The sequence below is a fragment of the Parasteatoda tepidariorum genome, chromosome 1, assembly GCF_982258835.1.
Source record: "Parasteatoda tepidariorum strain Cologne lab strain chromosome 1, Ptep-v5.0, whole genome shotgun sequence".
Lineage (NCBI taxonomy): Eukaryota > Metazoa > Arthropoda > Arachnida > Araneae > Theridiidae > Parasteatoda > Parasteatoda tepidariorum.
The window spans coordinates 124,707,991-124,724,572 of NC_141755.1; the positions used below are offsets into that span (position 1 = coordinate 124,707,991).

Consider the following 16,582-nt stretch of genomic DNA (forward strand, 5'->3'; position numbering starts at 1 on the left):
TTTTTTTTCAACAAATAATAAATAAATAAAAATTTCTGAAGTGAACATTTCTTTGGTTTGTTTTCCACTTTCGTTTTTTTTCTTTTAATTTTTAATGCATGTGCGTAAAATAATTTGTTACAGTATTATTATTTTTAAACCAATAAATCTTAAATCATTTTTAATTTAAGAAAAATGAAATAAAGCTTGGGTTTGCTTTTACTTTGACTTCTTAATTAATTTAATTGAATAATTAAGCAATGATATTGATGTCTTAGTAGAATATGTTTAGAATTAATATTTTCTTTTGTACTAGATTTATTCCTTTTATATTTATTTTTGATTGATTTAAAGATTTCCCGTAGGTAATTTTTGAACATATGCTAAATTGCGATACATCACTATATCATCACTGTGTATTTACACTGGTTGTTTAGGCGACTTCTAAAATTACAAGTCCGCAAGTGAAGTGAGCAGCCAACCACCATCGCCTTCATTTTAATATGCAATAGAGTCACAATGACTGGTCAATACGAAATTTCGCATCTGGCTTTCACCGACCGCAGTGCTGAATTGAAATATCCTTAGTGGTAGAGGGATCGTGGGTTACAGTTTCTTTGCCGTCAGGCTAACCGTGGGAGGTTCTCGAGCTCTTCTTCTTCATGTAACGCAAATGTAGTATTCTCTAGTTATATTGCATTTTTTAGATATCCTGTCTTCTTAGGTGATGATAATATGTAATGGTATATATACGTTTGAAAATGTTAATGATTATTAATTTTTCTTCAGATCAAGGCAATAACTTATTATTACACGACTAGTGCATCATTTGTGCAATTTAGACTGCTTTCGATTGTTGAAGATGTGGATAAAAACAGGTAACTTTCTTTTTTCTTATCTGCCGAGTATTATTAAATTTGTTATTTAAAGAAGTTTTTTTTTTTTTGAAATATCAGTTTTTATAATAATTTCAATTTGAAATTCGGTTTGTAATAACATTGCTTTTTTTTTAATAATAATTGTAATCTAAACTGATTATTCATTTTAAATCCAAAGAAAAAACATGCATTTTATAGTTATTTTTGTTTTTGCAAGTTAAATTTTTTATTAACTTGTATTAACTATTTATTTTTTATTAACTTGCAAGCTAACTTCAGAAACTTCAGCCTATTTTAGAGCTTAGCAAATATGCCAATTGTTGCATAATTTACAATGCATGTCAATTTGTTTTAAAAATTTATTTTAATGGTCAATATTATGGATGTGAGAATAGTCTATTCACTGAGTTTGATATTTTTCTTAATGCAACTATGCAGAATATAAATTGATTTTATGATATTTTTATTCTTTTTCATATTATTCTGTAACTACTATTATATTGCAGTGCAATGCAATGCAAAAAAACTAGTTGCTTTTTGGAAAATTAAATAAAGTAAAATAAGGATTTTTTTAAAGAAATATTTATGAAAATAGCTGTATTTTTTATTAATGTGTTTTACTTGCAATAGGTAGGATAAATAATTTATTATTGATAATTCTTCTAATAAATGATTTATATGTATAAAAAAATGACTGCCTGGTTTCCAAATCCTTCTAAATATTTGAAGTAGCCCAATTGAATCTCATAAAATTCAAGATCAAATATTCCTTAAAACATTTATATAACATCAAAAATAGACTTCTATACACGCCAATAACATCACAGTTAACTCACTGAGTAAAGTATTATTCATTTCATTAATGGCAGGTAAGTTTTTACCTTACAGAAAAATGAAATTAGTAGGAACAAGCAAAATACAATTGTATTTTGCAGAAGCTTTTCCTCAACTCAGGGTTACAAATTACAATCAACTCGAGTTACTCATATTGTTATTGCCTAAAAGAAATTTTTTAATGTACACGATAGCAATAAAAAATATTTATTCTGAAATCTATTAACAATAAGAAATTCTTTTTAATTCATTATTTCGGTTTCATCACAAGGTTTCATTGTAATATTTTTTAAATGCAGTAGGACTTCTTTTAAACGAACTTCCCTTTTGCGAATTTCTCTAATTTGCGATTTTTCTTCTTCAAGAAACTAAGAACGTTTTGGAAATTTCTTGGTAAAATAACTTCCAAATAGAAGTGAATTTTCTATTTAACGGACTTTTCTTTGAGATCCACATGTTTGAAATGTTCTGAAATATTTCCCAAAATATTTCAGAACATTTCAAATTTGTTGACGCATTTTATGAAGGAAATGACCTTGAATTCATTTTTTAGGCCACTTAACTTTTAGAGAAAGCAGTGAAATTCCTTTCCCTTTTTGCTTACATTTCAAACAAAACTGAGACGAAATTAACGGGTTTAATCAGCAGCAATTAAACTTCAGAACGCATGTCGTGATGTATGTTTAAAATTACTTTTATACTAAATTCAGCTATAATTTTATACATAAATTTAGCGTTTTTTTAGTTGAAAGTGTATGTAAAATGTACTGGATAATGTTTTGCTCTATTCTTGCTTTCCATGCAGCTTTCTTTTGTGCTTAAGATTTATAAAATAAATAGTAGATACTAGTTTACAAGATAAAGGTGCATCCAATGCTATTTTAATTATGTCTAGTGTTAATGAATTTGTAACCTGTTTTGTGTTTAAGTATTTCAAAAGGTGATTTTCTATTTAGGTTATTTTCCTTGTAACAAATTTATTCTCGGGATATAGTGACTTTGTTAAATTGAGGTCCGACTGCAATGTAATGATAGTACACACTGATTGTGCTTGTCAACCCTTTCAGATTGCTTCGCTATTTGAGCTGATTTTACTCGCTCATTAAATACTAGTTCCTTAGAGTACTTTTTTTAAAGTGTAAATTCTTTCTTAGAAATTTTGTAAATCTTTTGATTTCAAACTACTTGGTATACTACTTAGTATTACTGAAATACTACCAAGTAGTTTTTCACTACTACTACTTGGATTTAGACTGGATAATTCATTGAATTTTTCTATGTACACAAAAATATAAATTCAGTATTTGGAGTTGCAGCAGTTTAATATATTGGACACCATATGACATTGATGAATGCCTCAGCTCATAAATTAAATAAGACAGTGTGACTCTTCATTAGAATACTTCTCTTTCGTGTACAAACTATTAAGTGATCTGCATAAATTATGGAGCATCATGAAAACAAAAGGAATAGTCTTAATTACAGTGTAGATTAAAAAACCAGTGTAGATTAAAAAACCAGTGTAGATTAAAAAACATAATCAAAAACAAAATATAGCTCAGATTGTTGGTTTACATAAACAGTTATTTTATAACTTCTGCCTAACTCATAGATCAGTTTTTTTCAGCGTTTCATTGTCAATGCGCAAAAATAAGTTTCATAAACTTAGTGATAACATACATATAGTGTTTTAAATAAATTCTTTCTGTTACACAAGAAAAATTACTTTTGATAATTAGAAAAGCATTAATTTTTTTAAATTGGTTAATTTGATGTTTATTCAGTTCATTTTAAATTAATTAATGCTGAAAAAATATGTTTGAAATTGTCAGCATACTAATAATTTTTTTCTATAGGGATTGTGATTCAACTCTACAATTGTCTTGTAATTTGCCATCTAGCATAGAAGCAATGAATGTTGTACTACATATACCTGTGCAATCTACTACTAGAAAGTACTTATTTGTTAAATATTATAATCTAGACTTTATTTTATAATCGAATAACGTCAATTGTACTTTCAAAAGGAACATATATCTTTGTTTTTGCTCCTGATTATTTTATTTTCCTGATTAAGTTAAAATAATTTTTTTTTACCACCATTCTAATGTTTTTTTTTTTTTTTTGTTTGAACAAATTTCAATAATTTACTCTTTTAAGTTACTTATATACAATATGCTTTTGATTTGTAATTGTTTTCATGAATTAAGAATTTTTTTTTCTATACTGCAATAGTTTCAATTGTAATTTCAAACTAAACATATATCTTTGTTTTAGTTCCTGATTATATTATTTTTCTAATTGATTAAGTTAAAGTAAATTATTTCACAACTATCCTACTAAAAAAAATTTTTTTTTTAAATCAATAATTTATATTACTTTTAAATTACTTATATACAATATGCATCTGATTGTATTTATTTTAAAAAAATTAACTAAAAATAGAAAAGGTCTCAGATTTTTTTTTTTGAATTTTAAAGTATCTATCTTAAACTGCTGTGTTAAAAAAAGAAGAAAAAAACAATTTGAATATATTAGAAGTGGGCAACTATAGTAGTAACCGCTGAAATAGAGATCGAAAATTCTAATCTATTCACTTGGTTAGACTGCCTTTAAATGAATGCATTTTCTATTGTTAGTCATCAATTTTCGAAAAGAGCTTTGCATTGATTTACACATTTTGGTTGAAAACATGAAATAGGTCCAAGTTTAACAAAATTTCTACAGTTTTAAATTATGAGTGTCAAATGAAAGATTGTCATCAGATGATCCCTATTTTTGTAAGGAGAACTTGTATGTGTGTTAATTTTGTTTACTTCCCCGTGGCAGAATCGTGGTGACAAGGCTGCACTGTCGCTGGACGCAAAATTTTTCCTTTGGGAAGTAAAAAATTTTGGTATTCTTTCCTGCAAAAGTTTTCGATCTATTTTTTAATGTAGTTATTACTATTGATTTCCATAGTTATTAAAATCCTATATTTTTAACACAATATTATTTATTACAATAACTGAAACTCAAAATGAAGACTCACATTTAGTAATCTCTTTTTGAAAAGTCCGATTGGAGTGATTTTGTCGTCAAAAATTTTTTTTTGGTAGTTACTGCAACTGATTACACGATTTTTTCTAATGCCATGATTTACAAAATGGGAAAAAGGAAATATTTAGTGTGTTTTCCCCCTACAAAATATATTTTCACCTGGAAACAAGTTCTTTTTTTTTTCAGAACTCTATTACATTGGAAGAAATTATTAGTGCATTCTAATCCTAAATAAGTTCTTGTCAGATCATTCGACAAAAAAAACAATTATGGCACGGCAAAGACAAGTTAAAAATATTTTTTGTCCTGGATACCTCAAATGTGAATTTTGCCTTTTAAAGTTAGTCGTTATCCTTCTAGATATTTTCCCAGAATCAAAATCGTCGCTCATTGTAAAGGTTCGTTAGGTCATTTGCATTAATATAGAACACTTTCCAAGATACGTTTTTATATATTTTATAATCTAGAAACCTACCGTTCCGGATCATAATTGCCAAAAAACATTAAAAAATTATCAAATTATGTTAAAAAAAATAGCCAAAACAAGTTTGAAATAATTTATGACTTAGAAACAGCAATATTAAATCTTGCCTCAAAAAGTTATTTTCCTGTAAACATTTGTTACCTGAAGCAACCCACCAAAGGAAATTGAAATTAGACATAGCTTAGCTAGTTTTTGACCACGAAACAGAGATTCGACAGTTTTTAGTTAACTTTTTAAAAATCGAATATTTTTAGAACAAAATTTTAAATTTTGCACCTCAGAGTTGGCCGTTTATGAGGATATCGTTTGCCTAGTCTTGCACAACAATCATTCTAATTAGCCAACTTGCTGAAAAGTTATATTTATTTATTAACTAGCCGCCTCAGGCGGCCAGCTGTCCGCCACGCTATGTTTCTTGGGCCCTAGCACTGCTAGTAGAGACATGATCCTCTTCTAATCTTCTTTGACGTTTCTTAGGTGTTTCTCGGACCCTAGCACTGCTAATTGAGACACGAACCTCTTCTAATCTTCTTTGACGTTCCTCAGGTGATTCCCGGGCCCTAACACTGATAGTTGAGACACGATCTTCTTCCAGTCTTCTTTGACGTTCCTCGGGTGTTTCTCAGGCCCTAGCACTGCTAGTTGAGACACGATCCTCTTCCAATCTTCTTTGAAGTTTCTCTGGTACTTCTTGCGCTCTAGAATTGCTTGTCGAAATTCGGTCATGTTCCATCCTTCTCTGACGTTCCACAGAGGTTTCTTGGGCCCTTCTTCTTCTTTGAGAATCTCTTAATATCTTTTTCTTTGACAAAATACAAAGTTTTTTGGAAGGCGGTTCTGCCATGTCAGTAATCGGGTTTTTAAGAAGTCAACGAATACTTTAGAGCAACAATTACTATGAAAGCAAGTCATGAAACTTCAATATTAAAATCTAGGTGCTTACCTGCAAACTGAAACTTTCTGAAAATAACTAATTGCATTTTATAAAAACTGTTAAAATAAAGAATAGAAAAACCAAAGAGATCCAAGGTAAGTGTGATCGTTCCTTCAAAAACAATTAAATTCCTATATTATATATTATGTAGCTACAACGCTTAAGAAAAAAAAACTAAAATTATAAATACATGAAAAGAACACGAAAACGAATTAATTTTTATGGTATCAATTTCTATTTCTATATCGCTACAAAAATTATCGTCTTCGCTTAAGAAAAAAAATAGAGCGTGGAAAGAAGAAGAAAAACTTATTATAACAATTGGGTATACTATAGCCTACGTCGCAGGTTGTGTAATTCCTACTAAATTTAACCCATGAACGGCATTTTCTGCGAGCCTAACTTCAAGCCACAAATAAACAAACGAAGTGTTTGATCGTTTAAATAGCTGCTCGCCAGATTTTATTGCATTATAAAGAAAAGTAATTGATATTCGATTTTTGATTAATAATTGATTTATGTGGATAGTGGCATTTATGTGGATAGTGGCATAGAATTTAGCATTGCGTCATGGTAAATGTTATTCCTACTAAGTGGAAGTAGTTGTGTTTTTTTTATATTATACCCAATTATGAACAGCGACAAATATATCAAAGCGAAACGTTCTATTTACGTATCGAATATGTTGCCACATTTTTAATACAAAAGTTAAAGTTTTCTCCACTTTGATAAATGTAAAACTAAGGCGAACCTTACAATTAAATTATTAATTCCTTCTTATATTATTGGTTTAAGTTGTCGAAAATTAATATTTCAATTGTAAGGTTCACATTAGCATACATTTATAAGAGATATGCATTTTTTAATAGTTTTTTTAATATGGCTCCTTGAAGACGAAAAAGTATAGATTTTCTTACAAAATGACTGATAACTAAAAAACTAATCCAAATTTTTGAAAAAGAAAAAAAATACTTCTTCATTATGTCAAAACACAATTATGTGCCGAGTTTCGTGCCTGGGCGAAGCTTCTGGGGCGATATATTGTGATTACAGACACACACACACAGCCGCTTTTATTATTATGTATAGATTAATTTTTTTTAAAATTTGCAACGTCCAAGTGACTATGCACTGGTCACTGAGATATCATTAGAAAGAATTAAAGAATTGAGGTATAAACGAGCTTCTCCAGTCGAAGCTCACCGATTTCAAATCTATTCTTACCTACTTGCCTCGGAAGTGAAGGCGGCCGGTGCATCATGTCGTTGGTTTCAAAATGGTGGATCCTTAATATCCTGAATCCCTCTGGGTAACATAAGCTATTGCGGAAATACTTTTTATGCCTGCTTAAACGTGTTTTTTAGATAAAACAGTTTTTAATTTACTAAATTTACTTTTGGATCAAAATTACGAATTTCGTTACACACTGTTTGCTCATTGAGGAGAATTAATCAACCCGGCAAAAAACTTTTGTTAGTCCACCCATAAAAAGGAATAAAAAGCCACGACAAAAACAGGTTCAACTGATTTTTGTCATTTCATTTAAATTCATTTCAAAATTTTTAATTCAAAATCAAAATTTAATGTTTTAAATTTTTTTACAATAAATTTTAAAATGAACTATGTTAACTAATAAGTAAGTGCTTTAAATTTAAATATAAAATATTTAGCTCATTAAAAAATGTTTAATATTTCTTATAAAATTTGTAAATAAAGTTACGAAGAGGAAGTAAAAAACGCTTTATTAACATTTTCAATAAATAGAATTTCAATTCTTTCAAGGGTACTCCTGCGGGCTCCAAAGTCTCAGTCCGACCCTGGGATCATGAGCAGGGCGACGTGCTGGTTTATAATTTAACATCCTTATATTAGAGTAACAAACATTCCTATCAGATTTTTTCAAAAATAAGTTTCAACTCCTTTTTGTTATAACAACCACGTTAGCTGTGGTGGCTCAGAAGATGGAACGTGCTCCTTCCAATGAGGTGAATCGGGTTCGAATCCCAGCGATGGCTGGTCGGTACGAATTCCACACCCTGCTCGCTCCGACCACAGTGGTAAGGTAAAATATCCTCAGTGGTAGACGGATCATGGATCAAAATACCCTTGTGTCTTTCTAACCATGTGAGGTTTTGTGGTTTTCTTCTCCACGCAATACTAATGCTGTTAGATCCATCGGAAGGTTTTCCAGAGAGGGAAATTTCTCCCAATACTTGATCCAGGAGTCGAACATTAGGAGTCATGAACCCAAAATTGTGTAGTCCTTAACGACGGTTATAAAAAAAAAATAACCACCTGTTATAATTTTCCATCGAGCATTTACCATTAGTATGGAATCATTAGCCTAACAAATATTGTTATCAAGAAGTTATGGCCAAGACATTCAGTATCCAACTTGTAATAAACTTCTTAATTTTAATGACTGAGAGTTTTGATTTGAAGCAACATTTGAAATTATTCTGCGGTATGTCAATAAAAAAATTCTCATCCTGCTAGAATTTTTTCTCAGTCAACCTTTAGAAAAAGTTACGATCTTAACCGCAAATTTTAGTGAATTTTTTATCTGAAAAAAAAAGAGATCATAGCAGACATATTGACAACTGGAAGTTTACTTAAAAAGAAAAACTACACAAACCTTTATGTCAGCTTGTCTTTACATGCCTACCTTTAATAACAAATCGAATGCATGCATTGGGAGGGAAAGAAAAATTAAGAAACAGTAATTATGTTTAATGCTTTTTAACTTATACTTAATGTTCAGTGCACATCTTAAGAAAATGATCAAACAAGCCTTATAAAAAGCGTTAAAAACTTAAATCATCTCCTCAATGTTTCTTACCTGTGGTCTTCCTGTGTCAATAATTTTTTTCCTACATTAGTTTCGTGAATTAACAGTGTTGTACAGTTATTAATACATTTTTATTTAATTTTGCATTTGAAATGCTTATTAAAACATTGCTTATTGTTTACTTTGTAATTTTTGTTAATAAAAGTTGGATCTTCATTTTTCAGGTAGGGAAGAGTTATGACGTTATTTGAACTGTATTATGAGTGCTGTATATTTTGTGGTAAGAAATTTACTTTATTGTTTCAAAAAATAATATTTCCCCGTGCTCTGACCAGTGGTCGAAAGTAGCGCACTAGAAGTAGTGAAACTACTGTAGTCGCAAGTTTTGTCATAATTTGTAGTGTAGTGTGCTCCTTTTTTTTTAAAAAAAAAAGTAGTGCAGTGAGAAGTAGAACTGGGCGATGTTAAAATTTTGGCATCGTGATGTTTCGGTACATTAATGTTTTATATTTTTTACGGCATAAACTTACAATTAGTAAGTTGCATTATTTTTTTAAATAAAGTTGCATTTTTTATAATTGTTTATAAATATTTAAAAACTTGGATATCTGCAAAATAGCGGTTTAAAAACAATAAACGGCTCGATTGATAGTTAAAAAAAAAGCAACAGGATTTGCACAACACTTCGATTCTCAGTTACATCCGGATTCATCGTGTTAGCAAAACGATGAGTCACGATGTGAAAAAATTGGAGTGAGATAACAATCAAATATCTCTGCACACTTACGGAGGGAAATGCTCTTCACGCGATCTTGGAGACATCGATGTACTATCGGGAACAAACAAAGCACAACATCACGCTTGTAGACATCGATATGAACGATACATCGGGAAATATCGTACACATCTCTGAGAATGACAATTTCCAATGCTTCGTAAAATTGGAAATCTAAACATCGGATATGCAATATAGAATGCATTTTATGCTATCTATATTTTCTTTTAATTAAAATATTCTTTGAGGGAGTACTTTGAAAAAATATATTAAAAATATATTTAAATTTAAGATTTTTTTTATTAAACAGAGAGTTATTGATAAGCTTTCAATCCTAAGTCAAAATTTTTTATGGTTTTCTATTGATGGACCAACATTAGATAACCATCAATAATTCCAACATGGTGATAGTTACCAACATAAGTAACCATCACCCCAATGAGTTCGTATTGCTTTGTGATGGTCGAACATAGGAATAGCAACTTGCTTTAAAACCTTTTAACTGCCGTAATTCAAATTTTTTATATTAATTTTTTGCTTAAATGACTCATTTTACCTCTAGTATAGGTAAATTATTACCTCTAGTATTATCTCTCTTAACATATTTTGGCGAAAAAAATTTTTTAAGTAGGGTTTTCACGATGTTCCCATTTGGGAACATCGGCGTTTGGAATGAAGTAAACGGGGTGATTTTTCTCAAAAGGTTATTTATTGAAAATGCATGAAAAATTTTTAATATTTTTTGTTTCTTTTACATACCATTTTACTTTTTTCTTCTGGATGACATTTTTTTCTTATTGTCCATGGTATTGGGGGAAGCAAGAAGAATGGAGCCGCTTTTCGCAAGCAACGCACTGTTTTCGCACGTTCTTTTTGCAAACCGCGCAACGTCCCTGAGTGAAGGAGACTAGATAATGCTTATCCGTTTTTCTACTTATGACAGGAAGATGAGGTCGAGGTTTACTTGACTCCTTCATCTGAGAATATAATAAGGCCATCGTGACGTTGCTGCGGAATTGGAGGTGCGACAACTCACTTTTAGTGGCTTTATTTGATCTCACAGTGTATCAACCAGCTCGCTACTACTCCCATATTCAAAGCATTGGAAAATAAGTTCCACCACCATTTTTTGCTCCTAAGCTGTGGACGGTAACTTCCTGACCGGTGAATTGTTAGGTTTTGTCAGATGACGCAGTGGTCAAGTGACGTGCCCAAATGTGTACGCACTGCCTCAATGTAATCAATCAGTGAGATATTTTTGTTTCACGCGGAAATTGTGTGTAAATATGGGTGTGTGTAAGGATGTGACAGAGTGGCAAAAAGAGGCGAATGTCATGGTCATACGGTGAATGAAGTTGCGTGTCTACAAGCGTGATACACGTGGCCACTTAAGACGACGTGTGGTCGAAAAAAAGATACTGCATGAAAAGGACCGGAGAAGTGTTTCATGATCATAATCGCTTCCATACCCGTCAGTAATTGCTTTAGTTAATGAATCCATCTGGAAGTGAGGGAACATTGTAATGAACATTTGCAGTCGAACACCTCGTAAGAGGCTCACATGGGCACAAAGAGCTGTGCGACTTAAGTAATCACCCAACGTGGACAATTGCTGACTGGTGGAATGTAATATGATCTGACTTTTTTGGCTTTATTTAAGTGACGCGGGTCGTCGAATGCTCCGAGGACCAGATGAAGCATTTCATCCTGACTGTGTGCAAGGTCAGGTTCAAGCTGGAGTCATGCAGGGTGGCCACCCACCTGGAAAACCTGGAATTATCAGGGAATTTTTTTTATACTGGAAAAAATCAGGGAAATTTGGATAAAAACCTGGAAAAATCAGGGAATTTTAAAGAAAAGCTGGAAATTTTTTCTTAGATATTTTTTTAATTTCACTAATTTAAATTATTTCCTAATTTTCTTAATTTAAATTATTTCATCCATTATACCCAAATTTTTTAGACGGAAATGTGTCTCCAAACAGTTAAAATGTTATCAACTTAGCTATACTTTGCTTGCATCAAAATTTGCTCTATTATAACCCTGTTAAGCTAGAATGCCACATAAAATTCTCCCATAGTTGCTAAACAAATGTAGAAATCTTTGATCTCTATGGGGACTATGCCACTGCGCAATTTAGGAAACACAAAGATTGTGGTGGACGTGGAAGAAGGGGTTAGGATATTAGCTTCTAATTTTAAATTCTGTCCGTGGGCAAACTTGAGCCATTTAGCTCAAGTTTGTTTCGATGCTTTAGTGGTAATTTTTTTTCTATTTTGATAAAATGAGTCAAAATGTTTTTGCATTTTTAACTTTATAAAAATATCCGAAAATTAGTTGGGTACAATTAATAATAGATTTTATATTGCACTCTTTCTTTGAAAGCTTTTGTACTCCCATTCGAAGAAATCTGTCAATTTTTTTTCACCATACCAACAAATCAGTTTTTTTACAATTGCTAACATCAATGTTTGTCTACAAATTGTTGCATTAATGCTAATTTTTTCTATTTAATTTTTGCCTTTTATGACATACTTTAATTTAAGAAAGAAAGATTTTTTTAGAACTAACTATATATTAATATTCAATTTTACTGCTTGTTGATAAATATTTGATTTTTAATTCAAAATTCGAATTGTATAGTCATCAGTAAAAAGCTGACAAAAACTAAGGAATGTATAAGAATCATAAAAAATTATGTATAAACATAAAATAATTTTTTTTTATTCATATGTGTTTAGTCAGAAGAAGGAAAACGAAACTTATGTGTTTTAGTTCTGTGCTGTACAAGATTCCTGTTGTTAAAACAAAAACAATTAACTATACTAAACTAAAAAACTGTGTGTTTAGATTGGAATTCTTTAAATGTTTTAATTTCAAATAAGGAAAAAAATCAAAAAAGTATAAAATTTAAGGAATTTTATCTATTTTTTTTCTTTAGAGTATAGAACAAAAAATTAGACAATTTTACATTTGTGATATTTATTTCTGTATTTTGAATCTCTGGAAATAAAAATGCTAATTCAGAACATTATTTAAAAATTTGTCTTGAAATCTATTGGTTAAAAGAAAATGTTATCAATAAATTTTATTAAAATACTGGTAAGATAAAATACAGTATAATGTAGTATACAGTACAGCTTTATATTGAAATGTAATTACAGTGACTCACAAACAAAAGTGTTCGTACACTTATGACTTTCAATGAAATAAGACTATCCATTAATTAAAATGAATATTTCAGAATGGATATTTAATAATAAAAAATTTATTCTAATCTTAACAAAACTGTATGGAATATTTTAAAAACAAAAGAAAAGTTTATTTTGAAGAAATCAATCATCAAAAAGTGACAAAAACTTTATCCCACAAAAGCCATTGTACACTTTCAAAAAAAAAAATTTAAATCTGTTTTAGTAAATATTCTAATTTTTCATTAAATTAACATTTAGTAGTTTCCTTTCGCATCTACTATAGCTTTTATAAGTTTGTAAATATAAACTAGTTTTTTTTTTGTCGGGAGAAATTTGTTCGGAATATTTTTTAAAAAATTTTACAGAAATTTTTGCATTACTCTATTGTGAATTTATGAATTTTTCGACAAATTTTATAATTTTAATCTCTGATTTGAAGTCCTCCTTTTATGCATTTTATCATATATTGCACAGTGCATGCCTCTTATGATGACAAATAATCAAATTTGGTCTATTGTTTTATTAGGACCACGAGCCGCTTTTTAATAATAAAATATTACAAAGTTAGTAAGCAAAAATTAAAATATAATTTTGCTATCATAAGTTTGATACTAAATTGCAAAAAAATAAATAAAAAATTAAATGAATAATAATTAAATAAAAAAATTAAAGCAAATGAAGATAATTTTAATTCTGAAATCCGAAAACATTTAACTGTCCGATGGTTTTCGTCGGGTAAAATGTTTGTTACTATTTGATTATTGATATCTGAAAAATTAACTTTTGCTTTGTTTTTGAAATATTCCATGAAGTTTTATTTCCTTTTTCAATAAAAGTTATAAATGAGGGAGCACTTTTGGGAGCCACAGTAATTATAAGAATTTATTGATATATAATCACCTGAGACTGTTTTCCTTTACTTAATGAAAATATATTAAACAATACTTAAACAGGGTTTTATTGGTCATTCTGTTTTTGCCATTTTGTAGGTACACTTTGAGCAAATACTACTTAAAGTAAAACATTAAAAAATATTTATTCAATGAAAGCAATATATCCGACAAGCTAAGCATATTATTTTCTCCGCGTGTCTTAAATTTTTAAAAATTAATGTTGTAAATTATTAATGTTGTAAATGTTGCAAAACATTAAAAAACAAAATCTTGTCAAAAAAAATTTTTTTTTTAAAGATACGTTAAAAAAAATTATTTTTTGAATAAAATATTTTATAATAACGACATTTTTCTTGTATATGTCCTACACTTTATAAGCAAAAAAACACGGACCTGGAAATTTTAAAATTTTTACCTGGAAAACCTGGAAATATCAGGGAAATTTGAAATCTGATTTGAATGGCCACCCTGTCTTCCAAGTCATTCATTTCTTCTATAAATGCTCTCAGCAGCTTATAAAGCTTAGATACTTATTTCTAGTTTTATCCTGGAGTTTCCTTCTGATTTAGTGTATTCACCTTTAAGTAAATTTAAGTTAATTCAAACTAAATTTAAGTTAATTAGTGTAACTTAAATTAATCAGTTAATTAGTTTAAATTTAAGTTAATTCAAACTTAAAGTAAATTCTTTCACAATGCAAATTTTAAGTTAGCATTTTAAAAAATATGTCATTATAATGTAATAAATCAGATAGAATATTAAAAGGATAACAAAATTAAGTATTTTAATTGAAATTGTTAATTCTTTCATCCATATTTAACTATACTAATCACTTAATTCAAAGAAATTGGCAATTTAAAAAAAACTAACTGATGATTATTATTGCATTGAAATAATTTTCATGAACAGTTGGTAATAATTGATTCATGAATAATTGATAAATATCTAAATAAGTCTCAGCCTCATTCTTTAAAGATTACCAGTATTAACTGTACGAGTTTCAGAGTTCTTCCTAAGTGTTTTTCAAATGGCGGCTTGTCTGCCTTTGAAAAACATTTTTAAAAAAAGTAATTCACTGTTTAAATAATAATTACATAATGGTAAAATTATTTGTGTTTATACAAATATTTATTTTGTTAGGATTGTTCTCAACTAGTTAAATTTTTAAATTAAGTTTTTCTTTTTTTTCGGGGGGGGGTATGTTAATAAATTTTTTAAGTGATTTTAAATATTAAAGTTATTTTTTTTAAAAATAAGTACACTTTTTCTTAAAATTCACATTTAAATTTTAGTTTTCTCATAATTTTACTGTTTAAATTATAGATCTCATTTATAGATTTTACATTATAGCTTTCATGTCTATCAATAAATAATTTTAGTTCACTTCCTTTGAAAAAAATTTATGTGCAGCTATTATTAATTTATATATATTATATTATTAATTATATATATTATATTATTAATTTATATATATTATATTATTAATTATATATATTATATTAATAATTTATATATATTATATATTGTAGATTTGATAAAGTTTTTTTTTCCGTCTCATTTTGATAAATCTTTATGATAATTTAGTACCCTTTTCTATGAGGAAGCATCCTGCTTTTTTTATTCCTAGAGGGAACTCTACCAGTTTTACAACGGTAACATTTTTATGTAATAAATTCTTAAACATTTTAGATGTTATCAGAAAGTTTATTTCATAAAGTTTTACGAAAATCATAGTAAACTGGTGAATTATAATATGAAATTTCAATAATTTTTATAACACAGCTCAAATTTCTTTGCAACACACTTGTGCGTCACCTTATGCTGGTTATAAAAAAAACATCTCTGTTGTTTTTTTAGTAGTTAATGTTTAATATTACTAACTGCTTATTCTTTTTCAGACTAGCCTCAACTATCTGATGTTTTATCGAGTTGATATTGATGATTCTTTAAAATTTCTATATGAGCAGTTGGATAGCAAGTAATATATTTCTTTTATTTCACTTTAATGCTTTTGTACAATATTTTGTTATCAATTATTAATATTTATTTAGTTAGATATTTGCAAAACAATAATTAAAATAAGTGAAAATTTATTGAAAAAGTACAACATAATTTCATTTTTACTCATTGGTGACTTGGGCAAATTTGCACTATGTAATTCGTAAAAAATTTCTTGCCAAGTTCAGTTTTATTGAATTATATTCAAGGAAAACAGTTCTTACCACAGAAAAGCAAACTGGTTGTAAATCAAACTAAGTTAGTTTAGGGTCTACAGGTAAAAAGTTTCTCAAATGTTGTACCTCACATAGAAAAAAATTTTAATTGAGTAATATGAGGATTTCCAATTTTTGTAACAAAATGATTTGAAATAATTAAATTAATGATTTTTAAATCAATTTAGAAATGTCAATTGTCCCCTTATAAATTTACTTTGATTTATAAATTAAGACTTCTGATATGATTTCTTTAAAAACTAAAATTAATCTACCAAATCTTATATAGCAAAATAAATTGCAGTTAAAATCATGGAAATTTAAAAATTACAGTATACCTCAAATTCGGCATGGTTAAAAGATGTCAGTATTCTAAATTTTTATTCTAAAATGAAAGAATATAAAAAATTAAAGAAATAAAACAATAAGGAAAAAAATAGTAAGGAAGTAAAATGGTAAGGAAATAAAATAATAAGGAAAAGAAGTTTTTATTTTGTAGAAGTTTCTCTCTTAATAGTAATAATTTTAAGTATTTTTGTATGGTTGTATATGTTTGGTTATCAATTAGTTA

At 28.5% G+C, this 16,582-nt stretch overlaps 1 protein-coding gene across 3 annotated transcripts in view; it reads left to right on the forward strand.

Annotated features, from left to right (window-relative positions):
• The first annotated feature begins 768 nt into the window (after positions 1–768).
• LOC147816888 (guanine nucleotide exchange factor subunit RIC1-like) overlaps positions 769–16,582 on the forward strand; it is a 55,793-nt gene continuing 39,979 nt past the window's right edge. For 2 of the 3 annotated variants that reach the window (XM_087152370.1, XM_087152367.1), the window contains exons 1-4: positions 803–857; positions 3,548–3,646; positions 9,161–9,216; positions 15,697–15,776. In XM_087152370.1, the coding sequence (XP_087008496.1) occupies positions 9,196–9,216; positions 15,697–15,776 (101 nt within the window). In that variant the 5' untranslated portion in view covers positions 803–857; positions 3,548–3,646; positions 9,161–9,195. Of the gene's footprint in view, positions 858–3,547; positions 3,647–9,160; positions 9,217–15,696; positions 15,777–16,582 lie in introns of all 3 variants that reach the window. The other variant, XM_087152375.1, reaches the window with a different exon arrangement.